Source organism: Cryptomeria japonica, chromosome 9 (genome assembly GCF_030272615.1).
Source record: "Cryptomeria japonica chromosome 9, Sugi_1.0, whole genome shotgun sequence".
NCBI classification, from domain to species: Eukaryota; Viridiplantae; Streptophyta; class Pinopsida; order Cupressales; family Cupressaceae; genus Cryptomeria; species Cryptomeria japonica.
Genome location: NC_081413.1, coordinates 395,119,320 through 395,145,742, shown reverse-complemented (window position 1 = coordinate 395,145,742; position 26,423 = coordinate 395,119,320). Strand labels below are relative to the sequence as shown.

Genomic DNA, 26,423 nt, shown 5'->3' with positions numbered 1-26,423 from the left:
ATCTTATGGGAAAGACATGGGTAGAAAACACACACCAACTTAAGAATTAGGCATCATATCCAATAATGGATGCTGCACTTGCATAATGGCATTGCATTATATATGTCAAATCAATGTCGCCAAGACATAGTTTGTACAAGAAATGTAAGTGTTGTGGGTGCATTGCTAAATAAATTTCCAAAACTAGGTGTGATGAATTTTTTATAATATGCATTAGCAGATTATATATTGCATCTAGAAACAAATTTTGACAGCAGGTTTTCTGCATTTGGATACTTTGCAATAGCATTATATCATTGCATCTAGTCTCTGTTCTATGTTTTGCATCTTAATGATTCAAGCTGAGTTACCGGGTTCGGCCCCCTAGACCCCTGGTACTGGTTCGGTATGGTCCTAGTTCGGGGTTCAGGTCCGGTTCGCCTGTGGTTCGGACGGGGTTCGTGGTTCACAGGCCTGGTTCGAACCAGGGCAAACCCAAGAGGACCCAACTCGAACCCAGGGGTCTGACAGCCCAAAAATGGATTTTTTTTTTTGAATTTTTTTTTTTTTTGAATTCCACCACATAAAAAATTAAAATGACCCTATGTCTCAAGCCACACACCTATGCATCGTACAACCAAGAGAGAAGCACAAGTCTGAAAACACAATTCCCGTACAGGAGAATGCACCTTGATCAGAATTTTGACTTTTTTGGCCTTGTTCCTGACGTCTTAAAAAAGCAGAAAATTGATGCACGCCATAGAGTTCCATGTAGGTTTGAAGGTTGTAATTTGGTGTTGGCGGCGGGGGCGTTGCCCCTCGACCCCGCAAGGGGCTCTGCCCCTTGACCCCGCTGGGGGCGCTACCCCCAAACCCCGTTGGGGGCGTGTTGACGTGTATTTTGTACACAATCATACACAGAATAAAATACCTAAAGGCATCTTATCCTCTCTTGAGAAAATAGTCTCTAACTGCTGAAGATTCGCGTAAAGGATCAGTTAGGTAGACTCCAAGGTTCTTTTAGTGGGGTCTCCACGTGTGGACAAGCTCCAGTGGTATGATGTGATTTGCTGGAATCACAAGGGGACTTACATTGAACTTCCGATCTGCTCTGCTGGACACAGGCTCTTACTAACTTAGATTAAAAAAATGGAAAAAGGATAAGGGCGAAGAGAGGATCTAATCCTAATACTAAGAATGTAGGAGCAATGATTTGATTTTTGATGAAACTCTAACTAGGTCTTGTTTTGACATCAATGGAACATCTACACAAGGCTAGTGCGATCTTCTAAGGAAGCTTTATGATGTTCAAATCATCACCGCAGGCATAGATACCATCCAAGTTGATGCATATCAATGAAGAAGCGACAAATTGAAATTGAGCTTGAGCTGAACGATTCCAGTTGACTACACAAGGCAAGTCTGCAATCAACAAACTGCTAGTAGTATGGATATACGAATTCCATCATCAATTAATCACATTTCCTCCATTCATCTAATCATCTACCATCTAAGATTGAAGACTTCAACAAGAAACCATGCAAATTGCAAGAAAACGACATATTTCACCATTACTTCAATGAAAATGGAGTTTGTTTACAATCAATGGCAACAATTTCTTGCCTTGTCCTCCTATTCTACTCTCTAACTACTTTCAACTATTTCTATACTATCTCTAATCCTCTAATCTCTCTAACTCTAAATTCTCTTTTACAAATGAAATGTTTGGGCTTATATAGTGCCCACAATACAATCTGATGGCTTAGATCAATTCAAGATCAATGGCCAAGATTCAACAATGAAAACCCTAATTAGGGTTTGTTACAACCATTACATAACATTTAATGTTTGACCAATGATAAAATTGTGTTGCTTGGACACATGTCCCTTTTAGAAAAATTGACCAATGGATAGCCAGGGTAGGTACATCGGAGTTTGTGCCACCTTCCATGAGTTAAGTACATTGAATCTGGTCATGCTGAGGTGGAACACACTGACTGGAGAAATGATGACTAGGACGCCACCTCATCTAACACTTGTAACTTGGTAGATATTCATCTTGATATTGTTGAGAAACTTGCTTTAATTAATTCCTCTGGATCTATTTTGCTTCTTCAACGAGCCCTTGTTCTAACTCCTTGCGTCCTTGATGTGCAGGAAGATGATGTACCTCGCCTTGGAACGCTGGATTGCCCTTGATGATGTTAGTCCAAAGAAGGTCGTCCATGTCCTGGCTTGATCGTCCTGGCGAAGACCGTCCTTGATCCGGCTTGATTTTCCTTGAAGAGACCTCCATTTGATGCCTACACAACATTTCAAAATTAGTAACATGATTTTGCAATACATAACATAAATTAGAGAGCAAATTTTAGGAAACTTAATGATAAGTCCTTTATTAATCATTTCCTAAAAAAGACTGAGCTAAGGAAAAACAAAATTTCAAAATTAAGGCAATGACAATCAAAATTCGAAATTAAAACAAGAGATCTTGCCATACCTTACTTGAGAGCTTAACTCTAAAATGCAAAATGAATAAAATCGCCTAGGCAAAATTTGAAATAAGATGGTCTTGATGTGATCTTCAAAAGAACGTTCCTCTTATCAACTTCGCCACCCTTCAAGTCTTGGACGTGATCTCCTCTTCAAGTTAGCAATTTCGCCATCTTTGATATGTCTTTGACGTCCTAGGCAACTTCGCTCAAATGGAAACTTCAAGTTCGCACCACCTTGCTTTGAAATAAAATTCGCCCCTTTGAATACAACTTCGCACTTCTCCCTTTGATCGCATTTGAATGATAAAAAGGTGATGTAAAAATGAAATCTTTCACCCTCCCTTTATAGCGCTCACACCTTAATTACTACTAGGCCGACTTTGTAATTAAAAGCGAATTTAAAATAAAGTAAAAGGCCGACTTTTGGTAAAATAAACAAATAAATATCAAGCGCTCCACTCAATTTTTATTAAAAAACTTAATTAATTATTTGCCAACGTTTTTTTAATTTGTAAAATTTCGATTTTTAATAAAGGCAAAATAATTAATAAATGATCAATGCTATATTAAATGCTAATTTAATAGGATTTTCAAAATTTATCGATTTTGGCATTTAAGGAAAATTTGAAATGTTTATTTGGCGCCAAAAATATGAAAATGAAGTGGACGTACCTCATCGCCCTGGTCCCTTGGAGAGGGACAGGAGCGATTTTGCTCTTATGGGCCTCATTTCACTTCATCACCTTCGAAAATAATATTCAACGGATTCGCAATGCCTCCTTTCATTCAATCATGCCTTGAGATCGGTTGAAATTTGGTGAGAAAATCATCTACAACAAAAATCGCTCTGGTCCCTTCCTGAGGGACAGGAGCGAACTTAAGCATTTTGGTCCTTTGTTGACGTTTGATAATCTTCAATTTGTCTTCAACGGGTTCGATTGACCTCCTTTCTTGCCTTCGAACATAAAATTTGCTTGGTCTTTGTTCAGGACGTACCTTATGAAGAACTTCGCTCTGGTCCTTCAGTGAGGGACAGGAGCGAATTTGACCCTCTAGGCAAAACTTCATCATTTCATTGTTTTTGATCAAGTCTGGATGTTCTATCATGCTCATTTCATCCTTCACCATGCCTTTGATGTCTCGATTCGTCCAAACAAGGTCAGGAATGGCTCAACTAAGCATTTTCGCTCTGGACCCTTGGTGAGGGACACGAGCGAAAGTATAAGTGACATTTCCTTCTATGTTTCTTCTTTCTTATACTTTAAGTTATATTCCATATATACTTTCAGGATGTTTGAGAGTGGTTTCAGACCTCCAGGAGTTATATTGCAAAATCTAGTTTTTGGAGGTTTTTTCAGTTTCCAGACTTAGTCAAATTTCAGGGTCAGGACATTCCAGACTTAGCCAAATTTCAGGATCAGGACCTCACTCAAGCCGGACTTGCTTATCCATGTGATCTCCCCGACAGCACTTCAAGTTATATTCATTTGATAAAATGTACCTCTTTGGACCTTTTCACATCGTCAAGACGTTAAAATCCTGCAAGGACAAAGCAATATTTGATTTTAAGCTCCGGTCCTTCACTGAGGGACAGGAGCGATTTTGCTCCTGGAGGCATTTCTGTGCTCATGAAAATCTTCAATTTATATTCAATGGAAAGATCTCGCCTTTCTCCATCACTTCCAATTCGTAATTCATCTTGACCCTGCAGGAATAGTAAGATATTTGAAAACGAGCTCCCGTCCTTCACTGAGGGACAGGAGCGATTTTGCTCCTACAGGCCAAAATAACATGATTTTACACATTTAATCACTTCACAAGGCAAAAACAAATCATTTCCAATGCCCAGGATCAAATATCAAAAAAGTCAAAATTTGGTCAAAAATATTCAATTGGACAAAAATTCACATTTCATCTTCAACACTTAGACAAATTTAAGCTCTGCATCAACATTCCAATTGAAAATTAGACCATTCTGGCAAATTCATTGCATTCAAAATTTGCATTCTAGAAAAGGAAATTCAAAAAGCTCCCAAAACTGACTGGATTTTGGTCCGAAAAGACGGTAATTAGAACCCTAAGGCTTGACCCTAAATCCAGACAACTAACAAACTAACAAAACCCTAGAAAAAGCAAAGCGAAAACGAGCAAAACGAGCAAAAAAAAAAACAAGGGTCCCCGTTTGCAATGGGGCGATGTGTGAAAACGTCACAACAGGGCGTTGCCCCAAACCCCCATTAGAGAATCCATTTGATGATCAAACTTTATATTGTTGAAAGTTGAAACAATGATACTTGAATATTTTATCATTTTGATATTAAACTTGATGTATATGATGCTGTTATGGTATGATCATGATGCTATGATTACAAGTTTATGTTGGTTTTGTTGTTTATATGATGCTATGTGACATGCTAATCTTAATTCATGCTTATAGGCTGCATATATATATATTTTACATGTTTTTGTACTAACGAACCCAACCCCTTTTCAAAATTTTGCCGTACAGGCGTACCGGGTTCTTCGAACCCGAACCAATGCCCGAACCCAAACCGGTAACTTAGAATATAAATACACCCATTAAGGTACATGCTAGCTAATTCCTTTATTGAAAAAGAAAAGGAAGGAATGGAGAGAGAGTTCACTTGAATATTACATTCCAGTCATACTTTTTGTAGGGTTATTGGCAATTAAAGGTAGAAGTCCTTTGCCTTGATTTTTCGGGATTGTCTAGCCTTTAGAGTTCAACAAATTCGGTGCCAGTGTGAGGATGCCTGAGTGTTGTTCTTAGTGGATCTCATGAAAGCAGCAAGCTTGTACTATTGGTTTTGATGGTGGATTTTACTGGAATATTCTTTTAAATTGGGTTTCTCTAGGGTAAATCTTTTTTATTTGTGTTTATTGTTCTCATTTACTTGCTCATGCTATATTCTTGTAAGTTGTTAACAACTTATACTATCAGATATAGAAAATGTGAAGACTTAGTCATAGTGTGATATGCTTAAGCATTTCATTCTTTGGATTTCTTGTTGCTTAACCAAAGCATAGAACTAATGAGCAACAGAGTAATGAATGTAAGTGGTGCAGGAGCACCCTAGGTTTATTAGGTTTCAAAGAGTATAAAGTTGGGATTTTATTTTGTTTTATGTTATTACATGTAATAAGGTCCTCAATGACCATTTCATATCTAGTTTGGGTCATAGGAATTAAAATTGGGTCATTTTGCAAATATTGTAAGCAAGTTGAAAAACATGGAATGTGAAGAGTCCTAGGTTGTACATTAGGGAAAGTTGAATTGGTTGGAAGTTAAAAATTAGTTGGCAATTTGCTGTAAATACCTTAAAAAGGCTTTGTAAGGTCGAATTTCATGGTTGGAGAGGATCGGAGATTGTGAAGAAGAAGAAACCCTTATAGTGCATTATTTTTGAATTTTTTCTCATGTTGCAGAATGTTCTCTTGGTTTTCATGTAATGATCTAAAACTGGTCGGAGAAGTTAGTTATGTGAACCTACTTCCATTTGCAATTGGTCTCGTCAATTTTCATGGGGATTTGTAAAAGTTATGCCATTTTTGGTACAGACTGTCCTGAATGACTGATTTTTCTGTAACAGTCTGAAAGACACGTATGGTATGGATTGGTTGTTAATTTAAACCCTAGGTATGATAATCAGATTTATCTTATTAAATTATGCCCTGGTTTGTATTAGATTTACAATAGTTTAGTGAACCAACATGCATTAAATTGTGCCCTAGATTGTAATCAGATTTGCAGAACTTAGTAAGACAACATAAATCAGAAATATGATAGAAGACAAACAAGCATACCCTGGGAAAACCTCCAAGGAGGAAAAACCCAGCATGAAAGACCCACAGGTCAGATTATATATTCTCCTCTAAATAATAGTACAATACTTAGCTCGAATCTGATCTTGACATATCAAATCTGTCCTTGTATGCTTCAATGACTTGCCTCAAGATATGCTATGTCCCCTTGAACAATATTACACCAAACTGAATAATTCGCCCTCTTCCTTAGGTTCGCACAGTAGAGCTAATTTGCACTCTGATTTAATTTTAACTTGATGATGTTGACTTGCAAAATGATCTTTATTTATATGCCTCTTTACTTTATTAAGGTCGGCCCTTTCTTGAAGTCGGCCTCCTTATATTTTAGGCGCTAATGTTATTTGGTGCAATATTTAATTGATGTGTTTTTAGCGTGAATTTAGGATGGGGCCACATTAGGGTAGGACCCGGTCCTAAAGGAGTTCAGATGTTGCCTTAAGGCAATCCGAACCCCTATACTCTAGTTACAATGAACATTGGTAAGATACAATAACGGTCTGAAACCAATGGGAAAAGGTGGAGAAATGAGTCTAGTTTCATTTCTTTTTTATCTGACCCAATTTCTTTAAGTTTTGAACGAGTTATGACATTTTTGGTGAGAGCAGGTCTGTGATAAAACAAGGGTTTCCAACAAGCATTAGCAAAACTATATCTTTGTATTGCATCATCACAAAGGGCTCAAACTTTTTGAGAGTCTTCTTTACATTGCTGTACAAGGCTCCTACAAAGTAATTTGGATTATCTGATCATTTTGGAAAGATATGGATGTTTTTGTGTGCCTTTTCATAGTAAATATTGTCATAAGAGTTCAACAAAATAATACATTATTGGATTGTTTGATGTAATGATGACTTGTATGCCATCAAAATCCATAGTGAGAGGCCATGATCAGGCCAACATTGTATGTCCTTTCTAAAGTTTAGATGACATGTGTGAGATAGACCAAAGAAGCAATGTATCCAAGTGGTGTAATTGGAATGCACCTTGAATTTATTTAAGTATATCTTGTATGTTGATTGATGTTAGTCCTTTCTCTGCATCAGTAAGACTTGTATTTATAAATTGGCAATGGAACATCCATGCTGATTATAGATCAAATACCAACAGTTTGTCTTCTATGACAATGACTTTCAAATAGATATAAACTTCACTGCCATCAATTTGATTTCTGATTACTAGTATTTCCAGCTTTGCTTCTCATTTACAGGACCAGAAGGCACAGTAAACAAGAAATTAGCAAAAAGCAAATGTTATGGTGCTATCAACATGGTTTCCCCATCTTGAATGATAAGATGTCAATTAAAACTATGCATAGTTACATCCAGAAGCAATTCAAGTACTATTATGGACTATAGAAATATCATTACTATAATTGACAAACTGAAATTAAATCTGCCATGCACCTTATGCTAGCACTGTGAATGGACTGTATAAATGGTTAACACAGTGCCAATTATATTCATTCTATGCCCACCTAACTTGATACGGTTGTAACTCATAAGATCATCCACCTAAGCCAAGTGGTCTTTTTTTGGCAACAGTTTTCCTTCCTATTCTGCTTCGGAAGTGTCAGCAAGTAGCATAATATACATAATGATTTTATTTGTTGCAACTGTAAACGGAGTAAAATAACATCTTCTATTGAGTACGGGTACTTTTTTGCACATTTCCAATGTTTCTCTATATTCTAGTCAGGGAAAGGCAAAGGTGGTTCATGCAGCAGAAAGTTGGTTTAGTTTAGTAACTGGGGGAAGATAGCCATAGGTATTCATAGTTTGAATTTGACTGACATTTGTCGGTGAATATGTCTACTGAAGATTTTGTCGATTTTAAAACACAGACAATGCTGCTACAGCACATATAAACTTAATATGAATTCTGAAAACAGGGGATAAACAGAGGCAAATACATAAAGCAGAGTATTGCTTAAACACAAAACTTTTAATCAATCTTTCAGAATTGATTACATCTCAGAGGTCTTTCTCAGACTTGCATCTTCTTGCTCCCTAAAACAATAGTGAGGCAGCTATTATAGAGAATATTACATGCATACAGTTGATGCACAGTCTCTTAGAAACAGCTCATAGTCTCATAAGGTAGCTACAGTTAACTCTGCTAATAATAGAGATCGTATTTTGCATGTTCTTTGGATTATTCACCAACATTACAACTGACAGATCAAAAACTAATCTAAGACAAACTGACATCTAACAGTCTAAAAAATAGAACTGTAGCGTGGCAGTTAAAGAATGCGATCGTTATCAACCAATAAAATTAGACAAAATTCAACTCATTTTTTTTTTCCAAGTTATTCCTATGTTTCATGTGTCATGATGTGATACTATAGAAAAATAAAAAAAAGATTTTTCACACAGCGTGGGTTGAACTAATGTGGTTACAATGATTCATTCCTATCTCCAAGTTTATGGGATTTGGGGATGCCAGGACAGTGTTTTGGAACAGTAAATTTCTTTCTAAATTTTGGGGAGAGCTAGGCAGGGGCAGGGGGACTATTAATTTTTTATATATAATTTATTAATTTCAAAACTACCAGTCTGTTTACTCCATTCCTTTCATTTAAAAAAGGCTAGAGATATTCTTGGTGCACATGGAGAAATAAGTTACAAAACAAGTATTGACTGCCCACTCTTCTTTCAGATAAATTAAACTCTCTTTACCAATTCGTGATCTTGATCTCTGCTCCGGAGGAAATTAAAAAGAGCAGCTTAAAATAAATATTTTTATTGGACATGTATCACAGTGGCCCAAGTATGTTGGATGCTGCCATGTGTTTGTAGCCAAAGTCCTGTTGGTGTGTTTTTTATGCATGTGCAACTCAGAATAAAATACCCAGAGATTTCCTATTCTCTCTCGATCAAAATCTTCTATGTGCTAAATAGATGGATTGTGTGATCACAAATATGACTCCAAGGTTCTAGATTCATGCAGATAGTCTCAGTTGGTTCGTTGTGATATGCTAGTAATTTCAAGTGGGACTTACACAATTGTTTGAGGAGCGAATCAATCAAAGGGTTCTGTTGATTGCCAACACTTGTAATTTGATTTTGCAATAAGTTCTTTTCAATCCTATTTCTACTAAGACTTGGAAAAAAAGGTAAAAAGGGGGGGTTTAGGAAGATAATTCTAATCCTAAGCCAATCCTACGAACTTGGGAGACATAAATTGCAAATGCGAAATCAAAACCAATCTTTGCTTCGCCAAATTCAACAACTACACAAGAATGGTGCAATCTTCTACGGAATTTCTTTAATTGGTTCAAGCTAACTTTGCATGATAACTGAAAAATCATCCAATTATTAAAAGTATGAACACATCATTCCACATTGAGCAATTTCATCAAATCCTTCATTCAATCTGATAACTTGAAAATAAAACCTATTCTAATGAGAGCAAAGAAAACATGTTAACTTGCAAAAGTATACAAGATTCACCAACAATTGATCAATGCATTATGTCTTAGCATTTAAGAAGTATCACTACAACAGTTTCTCTGAAGTCTCTCCCTTTACAAATGAGAGGAGGAGGGTTTATGTAGGCACCCCATTACAAAGCAATGGCCAAGATTGATCCAAGATCAACGGCCAAGATTAACAGATAAAACCCTAATTAGGGTTAATTGCAAAAAAACCTCCTTTTGGCCAATGAGAAAATTACAATATTTTGGATAACCAATGAGAAAATAGGAGCCATTTAATATCTTCCACTTGTTGAGTCTAGTTCATTACATCTGGACATGTTTGACTTGGAACCCTTGGATTGGTTGAATGATGACTGGGATGCCACCTCAAACTTGCCTTGCAGATTTGATTCACTATTATGAAGAAGTGTTGATACCTTACTCTTGGATTTCCAAAGGAAATTCAAGATGATTAGAACATCTTGAACTTATTGCTCCTGTTGATGTGTAGCTAGGTCGGATCCTTCTAGGGCCGTCCTAGCACGTTTGATGGCTAAGTGGCCTGTCGGCCTTAGCCACAAGATTGGCAAAATTTAATGTATTAATCATTCAATCTGGCCCTAATCATTCAATCTGGCCCTAAGTGGGTGGCTTCATTTGGGCCCTAATGCAACTTGTAAATTAAATAGGGCTGATCCTATTTTTGGCACCAAGTTGGAAGGGCCGACCCAAGGCTTATTAGCAAAGCTTGCCACATATATAAACCAAGTCATTTGTAATCATTCAACACACAATTAGCGAATCATCTGCTTATGATCAGCAAAGTCATCTCTGCAAATCTGCATTCCAAACAGCAGCGAATTTGTTCAGGGCTTCATTTAGGGCAGTGGCTTCAAGACTAAGATCAGCGAACTTCTCTAGGGCTCGCGAATTCATCCTCAAGGACAGTGAACTGCTCCTAGGGCAGCAAACTTTCTCTATATGCTGTGTATCACTTTCAGATCAAGTATTTTGTCTACATCAGATTGAGAATCAATCAGATAAGTCTGTTCTATGTGCTGTTCAGTCTGCTGTGTGCCCTAATTTGGGTTTTCTGCTGATCATATCACTTCATGTGTGAAATGAAGTTGTAATATTCATAATGATTTCTGAGTTAATATAAGTTTAGACTTTGTTGCTGGGTTTTTCACCTCTAAGAGGGAGGTTTTCCCAGGGTACTGCTGTGTTATGCATGTTCATTGTTTGATTTTCTGTGTACTGTTATCTGTCTGATCCTAAAATTTAACAGCTCCTTGGTGTGGAATGAAGTGTAAGTTCTTCTTCTTTGTTCCATTCATCTTTGGATTCCATCTTGAAGCATGAATGTTGTCCTTCCATGTGTTGTGGAATCATCTTTCCAACTGGTTCCTTTGTTGTTTAACTTCATCTGTACTTTTTCGAGAAATTCCTCCTTGGGTTGACATCTACTACCTGAAAAATATGGTAAATTCCTAAGTTAGAACGAGGGAGTTTGATATTCACTTAAGGAATTTCGAAGGATAACTCTGATTTTTCTCATTAAATTTTTAAAATCAGACTGAAAATAAGTTTGAAAAATGAAAATCAAAGTTAGTAAAACTTTGGAAATCATGAAATCGAGTATGATTATGAATTTAGGAATAAAAATTAGACTTGGAAAAATTCTGGAAACTAAAATCAGACTTGGAAAAATTCTGGAAATTTGTGAAATTAAGTCTGATTTATGAAATTTTTGACTTCAAGATTGAAAAATCACCAAAAAGTAACATGGTTCTTCGATGAAATTCGATGAATTTAACATGGAAATCTATGTGCAAGTCTGAGAATCAGAATGTCAGACTAAGAAAATGAAATTTGAAGTGGGAATGAGATGGGAATTCTGGAAATCTGCCTTAGAAAGGTTTATCAACCTGAAAATATTGAAGAAATTCTTTAAAAGAATCACTTCCAACTTGGCCTGATTTCTTCTTGCACTTGAAATTCACTTTGAAAATCTACCTTGCAATTTGAAAGGGATTCTTCTAAGAGCTTAAATTCTCAAGTATGAGAGTTGTTGAATTTAGTCAATGATGTCAATATGCTCAGTGTCAGCTGATTGATTTCCTTGGTTCTGTTAGCGACATATGTAAGTTGTTGATCTCTTTGTGCTTTGTCAACTTGCTGCTCAGTTTGTGCCACCTGTGTGACTTTTTTGGAAGAATTTGCAGAGATATTCTTTTTCTTGTGTTGCGTTGGGTGTTAAGTGGCATTAAATGTTTACATGCCAGTTAAAAACGAAGATGCGTTACTGATTCCTGATGACTGTTTGCTTCTCTGCGTCTCTTGCAACACCTTCCCAGACGTTGATAGTTGGCCATGTGTTAGAAGTCGCTTTGTGCAGATGTTTTTGTTGTAGATATGATATATGCTGTGTCTATTGAACACATTTCTTGTGCGTAGTCAGGTGGATATCGCGTTGTACAGAAGCGTTTTTGGACTCTTCATTCCTTGATTGGGTGTGAGTAACAGAAGTCAGTGGAGTAATGGTTTGCTGAGTGTGTGTGATGAGTGTGCTTATCGCTCTATGAACTTGGAAGTTACAAGTTGTTTATTGATTGGTGGCGCTGTGTGGGAGATTTTTTCGGGAGTGTTAAGATAACGTTTTCTTTTTCTGCTCTCTGCAATGTCTTCAGATGTAAGTCTGAAAAAGGCGTTTTCTTTTTATTTTTCTGTACTGATCGGTTTTTGTAGAAAAAATTTGGTGTTGCGTGATGTGTTGTTTGAGCTGAAGTTCACTGCCATTTTACAAGTGATATACTTCAGATGATATATCGTGTATGCTGATCTTCTTGGGTTGAAGTATATAGTGTGAAAAAATATATGAATATAGTCTTCCTTGAGAGTGATGTTTGTGTTGTGCAATTGTGTAATTTTGGACTGATGAATATAGTGTGGTAAATATCAATCGAACTTTTGATGAAGTTCTCTTACGTAGTGAAAGGTTGAAGAAAATCATGAAGTCTACAATGATGCTGAAACATATATGTCCTTTGTGCTGAGTTTGAATGGTGTGACAATGAGGAACATGTATTGCTGCAGTGGTTTTTACAGTTGTCTCAGACAGTGAACATTGTCTTAGTTTAAAAGTGTGGAGGTTTTATATTTTGGCAGAGGAGGAAAATATTTGAAGATCGAATTGAAAGTCTGGTTATTTTGTGCAGTGTAACAAACTTCAATGACTTGTAGTTTCTTCAATCAATGCATCTAGAGAATTTTTTTGGGGATTGAAAGGTGCAGAGTCACGATATCATTTTGTATAACATTACACAGATTTTAAGGAGTTTACTCATTTCTGAGTAAAACATAGAGCTTGCTGTACATTCAAATTTCTGAACTTGTACTTTGTGTGGTTAGGTAGGTGCTCATTAAGGTTGTAGCCTTTGTATTGAGTCGGTTCTCATAGTGTGAATTGTAGCTCACTTTTGTAACAAGGTTGGTGCCCATCTTATTTGAATAGATGTTTTTCAGTGCCGTGGTTTTTTACCCGAAAGGGTTTTCCACGAGATAATTCTTGTGTCCTCTCAGCATGATATGGATTTCAATTTTGTTATGGTTAAATTTATTTTAAAAATTATTGAACTACTGATTCATCCCCCCTCAGTAATTTTGTTTTGTATTTCAATTGGTATCAAAGCGGGTCATCTTCTGTCAAAGCTCGAAAGCCTGAAGATTTGATCCTAATTGTTAAATATGAGTGCCCTAGAAGGTCTAGCAACCAATAGAGCTCCCTTGTTTGATGGGACAAACTATGCATTCTGGAGTGTTCATATGGAAACTTATATCATGTCTCTAGGTTTTGATGTCTGGATGAGTCTTGTTATGGTTACACTCCTAATCCACCCATTGATGCTGATGGAAAAAGGCTTTTGAAACAATGCCAAGGCAATGAATACAATTTTATGTGACGAGTTTGTTAAGGTCATGCATCGTGAGTCAGCCCAAGCTATGTGGGGAAAATTGTAGAATGCTTATGAGGGGGACGAGAAGGTTAAAAATGCAAAACTTCAAACGCATAGAATGCTGTTTGAAGGTCTCAAAATGTGAGAAGACGAGAACATAGCAGCATATTTCTTAAGAGTAGATGAAGTAGTAAATTCCTTGGAAGGCTTGGAAGAGAAACTGGATGATAAAGTTGTGGTTCCAATAATCTTAAGATCGCTGCCCTTAAGATTTGATGCCAAAGTTTCAACGATTGAAGAGATGACTGAACTTGATAAGCTTACAGTTGATAAGTTGCAAGGAATCCTAACGGCTTATAAAATGAGGACGAATGCTGAAGCTTATTCAAAAAGAGAGACTGCCTTCAAAGTATCGAAGAAGAGTAAAGAGAAAAGTCCTGCATCTAGTAACAATTCAAAGGAAGAAAGTGATGGTGAAGAAGCTCATTTTGCAAGGAAATCTAGGAAGAGTTCTAGTAAGTTTAAAGGCAAGTTGTCTTTAACTTGTTTTAACTACGGAAAGAAAGGACATTTTGCATCAAAATGCCCTTATGAGAAAGAGGAGGACAACTGTTATGAAAATGAACACAAAAACAGCAAGAAGAAACTCTTGAAGAAAGGCAAAAAGTCTTGCTTTTCCAAAAGAAGTCTCTATTTGAAAGAAGAAAGCAGCTCGTTAGAAGCTAGTGAAGGAGAATCACTAAATGATGAAGTCTTATTCATGGCTGTAGAAGAAACTTTGTCTGAAAATGATGAAGAGGTTGAAGTTGATTTGGAGCAAGAACTTATTTCTGCTCTTAATGAAATTAAGAAGCTGAGAAAGAAGAAACAAAGTCTAAAAGTGCTGCTACAAGAGGAAGGTAACAAGGTCTCTGAAAAAGTGATTGCATTAGAGGTTGTTGGAAAACAAATTGAAGATCTTAAAGTGTAGATTGAAGAAGCCAAAAAGCTTGAAGATCTTAGGAAACAACTCATGGACAAGGAGCTTGTTTGTGAAAAACTTGAAAGTGAAGTTGTCTCTTTGAGAAAGTTTGAAAAATCCTCACAATAGTTTAGTAATGAGAATACTTTTCAGAATAGTACTATGACTTTGGATGGTCTGCTAAGCTCTCAAAAGCAGTCCCTTGACAAGAGTGGAGTTGGCCATGATGAGGGTCAATGTTCTAAATCCTCTGGAGGTGAACAACGGAAGCCCAATGCTGGTTTTATTCCTAAAAACAGAATTGGTAACTTAAACAAATTTTCTAATGCTGGACAAACTCATATGATTGGATATAACAATGCTTATTTTTATGGTTACTGTTTTTTTTGCAACTATTTTGGTCATAAGACTGTAAATTGTAGATTATTTCCTAGAATATATTTCAATTTTGTGAGTCAAAATCCTTTTGCTCCTCTAAGGAATTACAATATCGTTTGTTATAAGTGCAATAACATTGGTCATCCTGTAAAGTTTTGTAAGAGTGTTTTGACAGATTCATCTAAAAGGATGGATGCAAAAGGAAAAACTAAGGGGAATGTCAAAAATTGGAGGAAAAAGGAGAAGCCAAGTTCAAAAATCTCTTTAGTAGTGCAGACTGCTTTCTTAGCTCAAAATGAGAAAGACATTTGGTACGTTGATAGTGGTTGTTCCAGGCATATGACTGGTGTTGAGCAAATTTCTGACTCTTAGGAAAATAAACGGAGGTAAAGTCAGATTTGGAGGTAACTCTTTTGCAAGAGTTGTGGGTATTGGTACTCTTGTTTTAAATGGAGAAACAAAAGTTGAGAATGTCTTGTATGTTAAAGGGTTGAAAGCTGAAGCACAATTTGTTGAGTGTCAGTCAGTTATGTGATCAAGGATATGATCTTGTTTTTAATTCAAACTGTTGTGTTACTAGTAAAAGTGGGAAGCATATTGCAAATGCAACTAGAGCAGCAAATAATTTATATATTCTTTATGATTCTAATGATGAAAAGTGTTGTTTGAGTCAGCTAGATGAAACTTGGTTGTGGCACAAAAGACTTGAGCATATGAGTTTTGATAATTTGATTCAAATTAGCAAGAAAGAGGTTGTTAGAGATTTGCCAAAGCTTGAAAAAACAACAGACATTGTTTGCAAAGATTGTCAAATGGGTAAGCAAGCTAGAACAAGTTTTAAATCTAAAGACTTATCCAGTACTATACCACCTGAAATAGTTCATACTGACTTATGTGGACCTACCAGGACAACAAGCTTACAAGATGAAAAATATTTTATGCTGTTGATAGATGATTTTTCTTGAATGACTTGGGTTACTTTTTTGAAAGAGAAATATGAAGCTTTAGAAAAATTTAAAGCTTTTAAGGTTTTAGTTGAGAATGAAAAAGATTTGAAAATAAAGTGTTTACGTTCTGACAAAGGTGGTGAATTCACTTCTAATGAGTTTGTCAGTTTCTGTGAGAAAAATGGAATTAGAAGATAGGTTTCAGCACCTAGAACACCTCAACAAAATGGTGTTGTTGAGAGGAAAAATAGAATAGTTCAAGAAATGGCTCGTAGCATGATAAATGAGGCCAAAGTTAGTGATGCTTTTTGGAGAGAAGCTGTTCATACAACAGTCTATATTCAAAACAGAGGTTTGTTGAGAGCAAAGCATAATAAAACTCCCTATGAGCTATGGAAAGGTAAACCGACAACTGTAAGGTACTTTAAAATTTTTGGTAGCCCCTATTTTATAAAAAGAGATGATGATAATCTAGGTAAATTTGATCCTAGATCAGATGAAGGTATCTTTTTGGGCTATTCATCTAAAAGTAAAGCTTATAGATGCTTTAATAAAAGATTGCATAAGATTGTGGAAAGTGTTAATGTTAAAGTTCATGAGCTTACTAACACTAGTGCTAAGAATGGAAATGGTGATAGCAGTGTTCAAAATGAGGAAACAAGGAGGTGCTGTTCAGTCTTCATCTTCACACCCACAGGCTAAGACAGCAAGTAGCCATGCACAAAGCAGTCCTAAGAATACTCAATCTGGAGAAACTGATGCCTCTCCTTCTAGTTTGCAGTTTGGAACAATAGGTACTCATTCCGAAAATGAATCAGAAAATGATTATGGTAAAACTATTTATAAGACTCCTTCTAAGTTTGTGCAAAGAAATCATCTCATGGATTAGATATTGCCTGAAACTAGAACTAGAGCTACTAGAAGGAATGTTAATTACTTTGAAGATGAAGAGGTTTCCTTGTTTTCTATGTTTGAACTTAAGTGTTTTGAAGAAGCAGCTGAAGATGAGCATTGGATAGCAGCCATGAAAGAAGAGCTTAAGTAGATTTAAAAGAGCGAAACATGGGAACTGTGCCTAGACCCAAAGACAAGAATGCCATAGGCACGAAATGGGTCTACAAAAATAAACTGAATGAGGAAGGTCAAGTGGTAAGAAACAAAGCACACCTGGTATGTAAAGGATATGCTCAAGTTGAAGGTATAGATTATGATGAGACTTTTGCTCCTGTTGCACGTCTTGAAGCAATTAGACTTTTTCTTGCCTTTGCATCTTATAAAGGATTTAATGTGTTTCAAATGGATGTAAAATTTGCCTTTCTTAATGGACATTTGAATGAAGATGTTTATGTTGAACAGCCAGATGGATTTATTTTATCTAACAAACACGGCTATGTATGCAAGATGAAAAAGGCTTTGTATGTCCTTAAATAGGCTCCTCGTGCATGGTATGACAGGTTGATAAGTACTTGCAGCAGCAGGGCTTTAGAAAAGGAGTAGCGGACAACAACCTTTTTGTGAAAGAGGAAAGTAAACACATGTTTATTGTTGTGGTTTACGTGGATGATCTAATCTTTGGCTGTGATTGTGTAGGTATGTGCAAAGAATTTGCAGCTAATATGAAGAAAGAGTTTGAAATGTCTATGCTAGGAGAGTTGTCTTTCTTTTTGGGATTGCAAATACATCAAATTGAAAAAGGTATCTTTATCTCTCAAACCAAGTATATAAGAGAGATGCTAAAAAGATTCTGAATGGAAGATTGTCATCTTGTAAGTAGTCCTATGGTAACAAGATGTAAACTTAGTAAGGATGATGAATCTCCTAGTGTCAATCAGACATATTACAGGTCTATGGTGGGCAGTTTGCTTTATGTTACAACTACTAGACCTAACATTATGCAGGCAGTTGGGTATGTTGTAAGATTTCAGGCTACACCTAAAGATACTCATGTGGAAGCAATAAAAAGGATTTTTAAGTATTTGAAGGGGTGTTGGAATCAAGGAACACTAAGGGGGGGGGGGGGGGGGTTGTGAATCAATGTTCTGCAATCTTTAACATTATTAATTTGATTCTTCAACCAACTAATGCAAATCAACAAAAGAAAAATGCAAACACATAAGGCAAGCATCCACAACACCACAACACCAGATTTATATGTGGAAAACCCGGTTAAGGGAAAAACCATGGTGGGAACATACCCACAATGAGATAATACCCTATTAGGAGTAAGTGAAATATTACAATTGGAATGCACATGCATTCAAGTACACTACCTCGAGCTCACTGCTCAAAATTTACAAAAGGGCTACAACTCGAAAGGCTCATTGTCTTACAAAATGATTACAAGAGGTACAAGAAGGTTTGAACTATTTAATAGCATCAACAAATGCCCGAGTTTAGTTCCGATTAAGCACAAAACACATATTCTTACTCTGCTTTGTTCTGATAATTTGCATTATACCGGAGCACAAATCTTTCAACCGCGCGCGTGAAATTGCGCACAATCGCCCATACACACTTCCCACATCATCATCGATATAAAAAATGATCAAATCAATCGCTCTTATATATCCACAACATCAAATTAGATCAATTCCATGTCGGCCCAAAAACGCATAACATGCAAATGAAACGTGTTACCCAAAGCTGTCTCAATCCGATCCAAAACCATCATGTGGACCAAAACAAATTGTACGCTTCCCACATGTTGGCTCATTAACCTCAAACACACAACCAATCACCAAAATCACTCTGCACGATCCACACAACGAATCTTCACACTTTATTGTTGATAAACACTGTTCTAATCAGAAACTTCTCTACCAGATCCCCCAATTCACTCACAACACCGGAGGCCACAAATTTGGAATAAGGCAATATTACACGTCCACAATGCATCTTTGAAATCCGCACCACAAAATACTCAACACGAATGAATCACCAACCAAAACACTGTACACTCTGTCGGATGACCTACTCTTCTCATCGGACCTCACCGGACTTCAATCAATCTTCCGGTATGAATGAATCATGAACTGCAGATTGGATATCTGACTCAAGTTGCCATCAATGACAACATCTGATCATCAATGCAGTGTCTCTTGCCAACAAAGGGTACATTGAATTTTGGCTTATGGTATCCTAGATGTTCAAATTTTACACTAACAGCCTATACTGATGCAGATTGGGGAGGTTCAGTAGATGACAAAAAGAGCACGAGGGGTGGTGCTTTCTTTCTTGGTGGCTGTCTTGTTTTTTGGTTAAGCAAAAAACGAGTTTCTATTTCATTATCTACAGCTGAAACAGAGTACATTGCAGCTGTATCCTGCTATACACTGATTATTTGTATGAAACATACTTTGCAGGACTTCAAGGTTGAGTATGTTGATCTTATTTCTACTTTTTGTGACAATACAAGTGCTATCAGTATTTTGAAAAATCTAGTTTTGCACTCTTGAACTAAACATATTCCGATTAGGTATCATTTTTTGAAAGAACAAGTTACTAATCAAGTTATTAAGTTGGAATATGTGACCTCTCAAGAACAGGTGGCTGATGTGTTTACTAAATCTCTACCAAAGGAGACTTTTGAATTTATGAGATAGAAGTTGGGAGTGGTCTCACTTCCCTATTAATTTGCAGATTGGTCTTAGGGGGAGAATTTATTGTTCTATTTCTTGCCTCGGATCAGGTAATCTGGTTGTTTTCAGTAAAGCAACTTTGTTTCAATCATTGATGTCAAAGGGGGAGTCTCATATTTGCTTATTTGGTTCAGTTTTGATTACCATCAATGATGGGGGGAGATTGTTGAATTTAGTCATTGATGTCGATATGCTCGATGTTAGCTGATTGATTTCCTTGGTCCCATTAGCAACATCTGTAAGTTGTTGATCTCTTTGTGCTTTGTCAACTTGTTGTTTAGTTTGTGCCACCTGTGTGGCTTTTTCGGAAGAATTTGCAGAGATATTCTTTTTCTTGTGCTACATTGGGTTTTAAGTGGCATTAAGTGTTTACATGCTGGTTACAAAAGAAGGCGTTACTGATTCCTGATGACTGTTTGCTTCTCCACGTCTTGCAACACCTTCCCAGACATTGACAGTTGGCCATGTGTTAGAAGTCGATTTGTGCAGACGTTTTTGTTGCAGATATGATATATGTTGTGTCTATTGGACACATTTCATGTGCGTGGTCAGGTGGATATCACCTTGTACAGAGGCGTTTTTGGAACTCTTCATTCCTTGATTGGGTGTGTGTAATGGAAGTCAGTGGAGTAACGGTTTGCTGAGTGCGTGCGATGAGTGTGCTTATCGCTCTATGAACTTGGAAGTTACAAGTCGTTTATTGATTGGTAGTGCCGTGTGGGAGATTTTCAATAGTGTTAAGATAAGGTTTTCTTTTTTTGCTCTCTACAACGTCTTCGGATGTAAGTTTGAAAAAGGCGTTTTCTTTTTATTTTTCTATGCTGATCGGTTTTTTTAGAAACATTTTGGTGTTGCGTGATGTGTTGTTTGAGCTGAAGTTCACTCCCATTTTACAACTGATATACTTCAGTTGATATCTAGGTTACCGAGTTCGCCTCTGAGCCCCCCTGGTATGGGTACGGGTTCGACCGGGTCCGTGGTATGGGTCCGGTTCGACCTGGGTTCGAAAAACCCAGAGTGGGTTCGACCCTGGTCGAACCCGGGCGGACCCAGTCGAACTCGGGCGGCCCGTAAAGTCAAAAAAACAATGCAAATTTAATTTTTTTCAATTCCGCCTTGTAAAAAGTGAAAGTTATAACCTAAAATTGACTTCTAAAACATTTTATTGACTCATTTCACCTCATTTGTGTTGCAAACAAAAGTTTTATGAGAGCAGGTTGAAGAAAGGGTGAACAAAATTTGGCTTCCAAGATCAAAGAGGAGGAGTTGAAGACTGATTTTTGAAGCTTCAACAAGTGTTGCAGCATCATTTCCATACATTTTCAAGCTTCCATTGGCTGCAAGAGGTAGGTTTTTAAACATTTTTTTCCAATTATTTTTGTTTCACAAATTGTCAAACATGAAACTTGAATTTTTTTTCATTATTTAGTTTTTGTTTTTGAATATGTTTATATTATTTCTTGCCATAGGAACTAAAATGGCATCTACATCTTCCTCCATCGGCAATGAACAAATAATTGCAAAACAAAGAAATGATCGAAATTCTCCCTCATGGAAATATGTGGACATTATAAAACAACTTCCGAGAGGTGGGGGATTCCGTTGGAAATGCCATGGATGTGATATTGAACGTAATAGTTCATATTATCGGTGGTAGGCCATTTGTGTGGAATAAAAGGAAGAGGCATCAAAAAATGCCTTGGAAAAAATGGTAAACCTATACCAAATGAGACAGTGATGAAATATATTAGGGAGCATGAGGCGGCAAAAGTGAGGGAAGCCTGTAGATTGAACCAAACCGCATCAAAGAAAACAAAGGGAATGCAAGGCCCTTCTAATCCCACTATTGTAGTAGAAGACCACCCCTTCTTTGCCACAAATGAACCTCAAAGTGAGCCACCCTTGACACGTAAAAGAACAAAGGGGCCTTTAGAAACCGCATTCCAAAATGAGAGTAGAGACAATGCTAACGAAGATATCGTAAGGTGCATTTATGCAAATGGGTTGTCATTCAATGTTGTTCGCTCCCCATATTGGAAGCAAATGATAAAAAGTGTTAATGAGGCTCCAAAAGGGTATAAGGGCCTCCGTTATGAGAAGGTACATGGAACATTATTGGAGAAAGAGGTGAAGAGGGTTGAAGATGCATTGAAACCCATAAGGGATTCATGGGTTGAGACAGGTGTAACAATTGTTTCAGATGGGTGGAAAGATACTAAAAACCGTCCCTTGATCAATGTCATAGCGGTGTCCCCTAAAGGGGAATGTTTTTGAGAGCTGTGGATTGTGAGGGCCAAATAAAAGATGGCCAATTTATTGCAGAAATTCTCATCTCTGCCATTGAGTCTGTGGGATCCCGCAATGTTGTCCAAGTCATAACGAACAATGCAAAAAAATGTAGAGCTGGTGGTTTGTTGGTTGAGCAATGCTATGATCACATCTTTTGGACACCTTGTGCGGTACATTCACTCAATCTTATGCTACAAAGGATTGGGCAAAAAATAAAATGGATCAGAGATGTGAATGCAGAGGCTGAGGACATCCAGATGTTCATCACAAACCACCACGTCTCAAGGGATTTATAGAACCTATTCGAATTTGGAGCTATTGAAGGTAAGTGAAATAGTAATTTAATTTTACATTTTCTGATTTTTTGTAATTTTCAATGTTCATAATATCAGTGTGTAAGCTATATTGTGTATTCTTCTTTAAAGTTTGGCTTTATTTTTTAATCATTTGGCATTTATTTGTGTTATAGGTTGCTAAGACCCGTTTTGCATCAAACACAATCGTCTTAAGACGACTTGTGAAAGTTAGAGTGGCACTATGCAATATGGTGATCAGCACCAATTGGACTGTATGGAAGCAAAGTAGCACTGAGAGGGCAGAAAAAATTAGGGATAGAATTGTTGACGTGTTTTTTATGACAACGTCGAACGCAGAATAAAGTTGCCTAACGGTCACTTCACTCTCTCTTGATCAAAGTACGATTGCATGCTAAGATTGCAAGAAGTTCAAACAATCGACTCCAAGGTTCCTTTATGCTACGGACGTGACTCAGTTGGCTGATGTGATTATTGGTAATCCAAGGGGCCTTACGTTTGCATAATTCTTTCACTTCTTTGCTGTGGCTAGAACTCCATCATCGGATATGGCAATTTTGTGATGCTGCTGCTGCAAACGGACTAAAATGAACTGAAAGAAAAGGGAAAGGGTTCAGAAGGATCTAAATCTACTCCTAAGGGCAGTGATAACAATGAATAGTGCTTTGGTGGACAAATTCCAAACAAACCAAGCTCTGCTTCGCCAAGATCAACTACAACTTCGCAAGAACCAGTGCAATCTTCTGAGGATGTTTGAAGAATTTTCATTTTGAGAAAGTGCATTTAAATACCCAAAACGGCGCAATCCAAACGACTGTCCACAACCGAACTTAGCACAAGTTTAGTGGCTCAGGCTAACTTTACACTGCAACTTACAATCAACAAGATGCAAAAAGTATGAACCATGGAAATTCATCAAACACCATTACATTCTCCATTGAAATCAAAGCACTATACTACTTCTACTCTAAGTGAGGAAGGTGAAACCATGCAAGCTTTGAAAAAATAATTGAAGTGGACACCATCAAAGAACAATGTTTCACTATTATTTTCTCAAAAACTTATCGCAACAATTTCATACAAAGCTCCCCCCTCTACAAATGAGGGGGTCACCCCCTTATATAGGCTTCAAGCCCTGGCTACATGCAAAACCCTAATTAGGGTTTTCCCAAAAGATTCTCCACACATGATGCAACAAGGTGGGAATCTCCAATTAATAACCCATCCTGCCCATATACAATTAATTCAAAAGTACTCAAAATAGCATCCACTGCGCATTAAATGCACCACCTCCTTCAAATTCGCCCAACATACGTTGAATATTCATCCATGCAAAAATCACCCCACTATGTCACAAATGATCCATCATTTCCACATGCGGCGGCTACATGCAAAAGGAATCTGTCATAAATTCAACATGCAATGACCGGGTCGCCATTTGGTCAAATATTCCAGTAATGAATGCGCCACTCTACTTCCACGTGTTCAATAGATCCTCTCCATGCAAGTGGACCCCGTCGTTGTATATCCGCTCCTGCACATCAAGAATTGTTGGAGAGGGAAAATTTGATTCAAGAAGAATTTTCTTGAAGTCTCCTCAACTTTCCTTGCTTGAAGAAGGTTTTTCATCAATTCTGAACATTTCCTATTTTTAGGAAAATTTCCAAATTAGGGTTCCACGGTCCAGGAGAGAGAAAATCCTCCTACGAATCCAAATCTGTAAAACTTTTGAAATTTGGATGTGATTTGATGCTCGAGAATGGATTTTTCAATTTTTTCCCTGGAGGGGAAATTTCTTGTTCAGTTCATCCCTGATTCCTTCCTTGCCTTAGAAATTTTATGTTCAATTCATCCTTGGGTGTATTTCTTCCTTGCTTGGAATTTTGTCCCGAAGGAAGGAATTTCCAATACTTAGCCAAATTTTCATCTTTCCTGGAATTTTGTCTTGAAGGAAGGAATTTCCAATACTTAGCCAAATTTTCACATTTCCAAGAATTCCATCGTGAAGGAAGGAATTTCCAACACTTAACCAAATTTTCACCTTTTTCAGGAACTTTGTCATGAAGGAAGGAATTTCCAACACTTAGTCAATTTTTCACCTTTCCTGGAATTATGTCCTGAAGGAAGGAATTTCCATCACTTAGCCAAATTTTCACATGTCTCCTTTTCAACATCCCTATTTTTAGGGATCCTCCTAAAATTTAGGAGCCAGGTTGATTGGATGAAGAATTTTACCCCGATTCTCAATCTATAAAAATTTCCATATTTGGTCGGGATTTGATGTCTAAAAATAGCATAACTGAAAATTCGCCCGAGGGGAATTCTTCTTTTTATTCCTCCTTGACTCCTTGGATTCCGTGCCTTAGGCAAAATTTTAAATTCTTTGCTTGGACGAAACTTTTTTTTACCACGCCAAGGATTCATGAATTTTCTCTCTGTGAATGACTTCTTGGATTCAGTGCCCCAGCCCAAACCTGGGTGCATTTTGGCTCTGTCCATGGAGAGGTGGATTATTGCACTTGAGAATTCATTCTTGGTTTTAGCGCCCCAGCCCTGACTTGGGCGCATTTTGGCTCTGTCCATGGAGAGGTGGATTATTGCACTTGTGAATTCATTCTTGGTTTTAGTGCCCCAACCCTGACTTGGGCGCATTTTGGCTCTGTCCATGGAGAGGTGGATTATTGCACTTGTGAATGGCATCTTCAATTCAACGCCCTAGCCCAGTCTTGGGCGCATTTTCACCACGTTCATGGATTCATGGATTTTTCCATCATTTCAGGCTCTTCGTCAGGATATATATATATGAAATATAACATTTAAGTATAAGAACTTATACTTCAAGTTATATTTCATATATATTGTCAGGATGTTTGAGAGTGGTTTTAGGTCCATAGGAATCATAATGCAAATTCTGGATTTTGGAAGATCTTCCAAATTTCCAAACTTAGTCAAATTTCAGGGCATTTTCGGATCAGGATGACATTGGTGGATTGATGTGAATTTCTGGACTTGGATGATCATGCTTGCTTTCCTCTTCTGGAATAGGAGATCCAAACAGCCAAATTTTGACCACTGTCTGTGCTGAGATGCCACTTTGGGATTTTGAAGGTGGATTTTCTAGACTTAGAACAATTTTGTGCCTTCCACTTCAGGGATGATTCTCATACTTAGCCATTTTAGACCTCTGCCTGTCTACTTGCAACTTTCCAGATTTAGAAGTGATTGTGCATGTTGATTCTTCGCTGTCTGCTAGCCTGATCCTGCCACAAATAGACTTTCCCGAAATAGAAACTTTCCAAAATGTCAGAGTTAGAGCCTAAAACAGGACGCAGGAATGACTTACTATAAATAGAAACTTACTAAAAATAGAAATTACTAAAAATAGTAAGTTTGATTTTTGGCAAAATGGCGACATTCTGGGACTCGGAAAAATCCCTATAAAATAGAGACTTTCTAAAAATAGAAAGTTGCTCCGTTTGGGCTCAAATTTTACTGTGAGGTCCCTTGAAGGGTCCTAATTCCATTTGTATGTTCAGTTTTTCCAAAACCCTAACATAAATCCCTAAAATCTAGGACAGAAGGCAAAAACCCTAAAATTCACAAAACGAGTCCTAGACTTAGCCGAATTCGCGCAAACAAAAAGCAGATTTAATCAATATGACCCCCAAACAAGTGCAAAGCAGAGAGATTGACAAGACTGTTGCGAAAAGACCACAAAAGCGCAAGCCAAAAAACCGGGAGGGCCTAAAAAGAAGGGGGTCCCCATTTGCAATGGGGCGATGTGTGAAAACGTCACAACATCTAGCCCCCACCCGAATAAATGTTCCTGAACATTTCAAGTTTTCAAAGATAAAGTGCAATCCACAGGGAAAGTGTTGAAAAGCACTTAGGGCTGGAATCCAAATTAAAGCACACTTGCTTAAGTGTGTACATATGCATTAATTGCATCTCACAAGACCATCCAAACTTCTAGAATTAGTCATGGCAAGCTATAGGTATCTATACTTCAAAAGCATCCGGGACATTGCCTCGCTGTCAGTCAAGCGTCTATAGCTCCGAAGAGGTTGTCTCTGGAATTCCCATGAGTACTGCTCCACTGCCAATCGGGCGTCCATAGCCCCGGTGGAGTTATCCGTATGCTCCCAAAGCCAATAATTTGATAATTCTTTTCATTTTTCATTTTTTCTTTTCCTTTGATATTTCAT

At 37.3% G+C, this 26,423-nt stretch overlaps 1 protein-coding gene across 6 annotated transcripts in view; it reads right to left on the bottom strand.

Moving 5' to 3' along the window:
- The window catches only part of LOC131072991 (malate dehydrogenase, chloroplastic), a 63,089-nt gene that overhangs the window by 14,266 nt on the left and 22,400 nt on the right, over nt 1–26,423 (bottom strand). The window contains exon 3 of one of the 6 annotated variants that reach the window (XM_059210974.1): nt 1,879–2,282. The exons of 4 other annotated variants lie outside the window; for them this stretch is intronic. In XM_059210974.1, coding sequence (XP_059066957.1) covers nt 2,110–2,282 — 173 coding nt within the window. In that variant the 3' untranslated portion in view covers nt 1,879–2,109. Of the gene's footprint in view, nt 1–1,878; nt 2,283–11,053; nt 11,206–26,423 lie in introns of those variants that run through there. One more of the 6 variants, XM_058009339.2, reaches the window with a different exon arrangement.